We start from the raw sequence: 1,987 nt of genomic DNA on the forward strand, positions 1-1,987 counted from the left end.
TTTGAACGTAAGATCATAATCTGACTGAGTTCAGCGGGGCTCCTTGATATGATGATCATCAATACCATGAATTAAGAAGGAATCAACAATAAAGAAAAATGACACGGTTATAGTTGTAGAATTTTGCATTCTATATATGCAATTTTTATTTTCTCTGACACTTGTGAGATTTTAGGTCTTCCCCCAAACGGATTGAAGGTTCAAACGAGCGGAACTTGCAACTACAGTTTAAGTCCAATCTGGCTCTCCCCATCTTCACAGGAGGGAAAGTTGAAGGCGAGCAGGGAGCTTCAATTCATGTTGTTCTAGTTGATACGAACTCTCGCTGTGTTGTAACATCTGGACCTGAATCCTCTATAAAACTAGATATTGTTGTGCTTGAGGGTGATTTTAACAATGAAGATGATGAAGGCTGGACTCAAGAAGAATTTGAAAGCCACGTGGTCAAAGAGCGTGAAGGAAAGAGACCTCTATTGACTGGGGACCTGCAAGTGACACTGAAGGAAGGGGTAGGGACAATAGGGGATCTGACTTTTACTGATAACTCAAGTTGGATACGGAGCAGGAAGTTCAGGCTTGGATTGAAAGTTGCATCAGGATTTTGTGAGGGAATGCACATCCGTGAAGCGAAAACAGAAGCTTTTACTGTTAAAGATCACAGAGGGGAATGTAAGCTTATGCTCTGTTCCTACCTATCTTGTGCTCATACACTGTTACACTACTTTTGACTTCTTTTTCTTTTCTTCTCTTTTGATCTTGACAGTATACAAGAAACATTACCCACCAGCACTAAATGATGAAGTATGGAGACTGGAGAAGATTGGAAAGGATGGGGCATTCCATAAGCGGCTGAACAGTGCAGGAATACACTCAGTTGAACAGTTTCTTCAGCTTGTGGTCAAAGATCCTCAAAGATTACGTAGTGTAAGTGCGGCGCTCAATTTGAGTTATAAACACACAAACATATGGTATATTTGTATTCTTTTACGCTTGCATATGTTTTAAGTTTTCTGTCTTGCTGTTATAGATCCTTGGAAGTGGCATGTCAAATAAGATGTGGGAAGCTCTCGTAGAGCATGCAAAGACTTGTGCCCTTAGCGGAAAGCTTTATGTTTATTATCCTGAAGACACAAGAAATGTTGGTGTTGTTTTTAATAACATCTACGAGCTCAGTGGCCTGATTGCTGGGGAACAGTATCATTCTGCCGATACTCTTTCTGACAGCCAGAAGGTAGATTCATACCCACCTTTTCTTTTTGGTTTGCTTATTTAAAAGGTCCATAACCATACTTTTGAGTGGTCAATCTCTGGTGTAGGATGGTATTTTCCAAAAACAAACAGTTTCCCATTCCACGAGGAATATATTTGAGAGATGTGATAGTTTACATAAGAGTAGATCTAGGGCTGTGATTTTGTATTTTAATGCGTAGAGAGTTGGGTGTCATTTTTACAGTCTGGGGCCGTTGAAGGTCCTACGACCTATAATCCAGATAGTCAAGTGCATAACATTTTAATTTTTAAATACTATTTAACTAGATAGTCAAGTGCATAACATTATATAATGCTTATGTTTTTGCAGCTCTATGTAGATACACTTGTAAAGAAAGCATATGAAAATTGGGATCAGGTTATTGAGTATGATGGTAAGTCACTTCTGAGCAACAATAAAAATAAAAGGTCAGCTGCAGACCACAACGAATTTCACATGCGTTCAATCAGTTACCCTAGTTCTTCAGACCAGCAGCCTCGACTGACAAATTCAATTCCCTCGGAACAGACTCTTCTATCTAATTCGCCCCTACCAATTGGAGGTAAGCATTATTGGCTGATTAAGGTTGTTTTTCTTTTTCTTGTTTTTTTGTTTTTTGTTTTTTTTTTTTTCTATGACCTTTGAAGTTTTCTTTTTTAGCAGCTATATTAATAAGAAAGTCTGGAAACTCCTCAACCCATATGGCTTTCAAGATGACTCAAAATGAACAAACCACTC

General features: G+C 38.6%; 1 protein-coding gene across 1 annotated transcript in view; it reads left to right on the forward strand.

Annotated features, from left to right (window-relative positions):
- LOC101314910 overlaps positions 1-1,987 on the forward strand; it is a 6,414-nt gene that overhangs the window by 2,583 nt on the left and 1,844 nt on the right. The window contains exons 5-8 of the mRNA XM_004309905.1: positions 176-669; positions 764-924; positions 1,028-1,231; positions 1,580-1,811. Of these exons, the coding sequence (XP_004309953.1) occupies positions 176-669; positions 764-924; positions 1,028-1,231; positions 1,580-1,811 (1,091 nt within the window). The remainder of the gene's footprint in view (positions 1-175; positions 670-763; positions 925-1,027; positions 1,232-1,579; positions 1,812-1,987) is intronic.

Source organism: Fragaria vesca, unplaced genomic scaffold, assembly GCF_000184155.1.
Source record: "Fragaria vesca subsp. vesca unplaced genomic scaffold, FraVesHawaii_1.0 scf0513155, whole genome shotgun sequence".
NCBI classification, from domain to species: domain Eukaryota; kingdom Viridiplantae; phylum Streptophyta; class Magnoliopsida; order Rosales; family Rosaceae; genus Fragaria; species Fragaria vesca.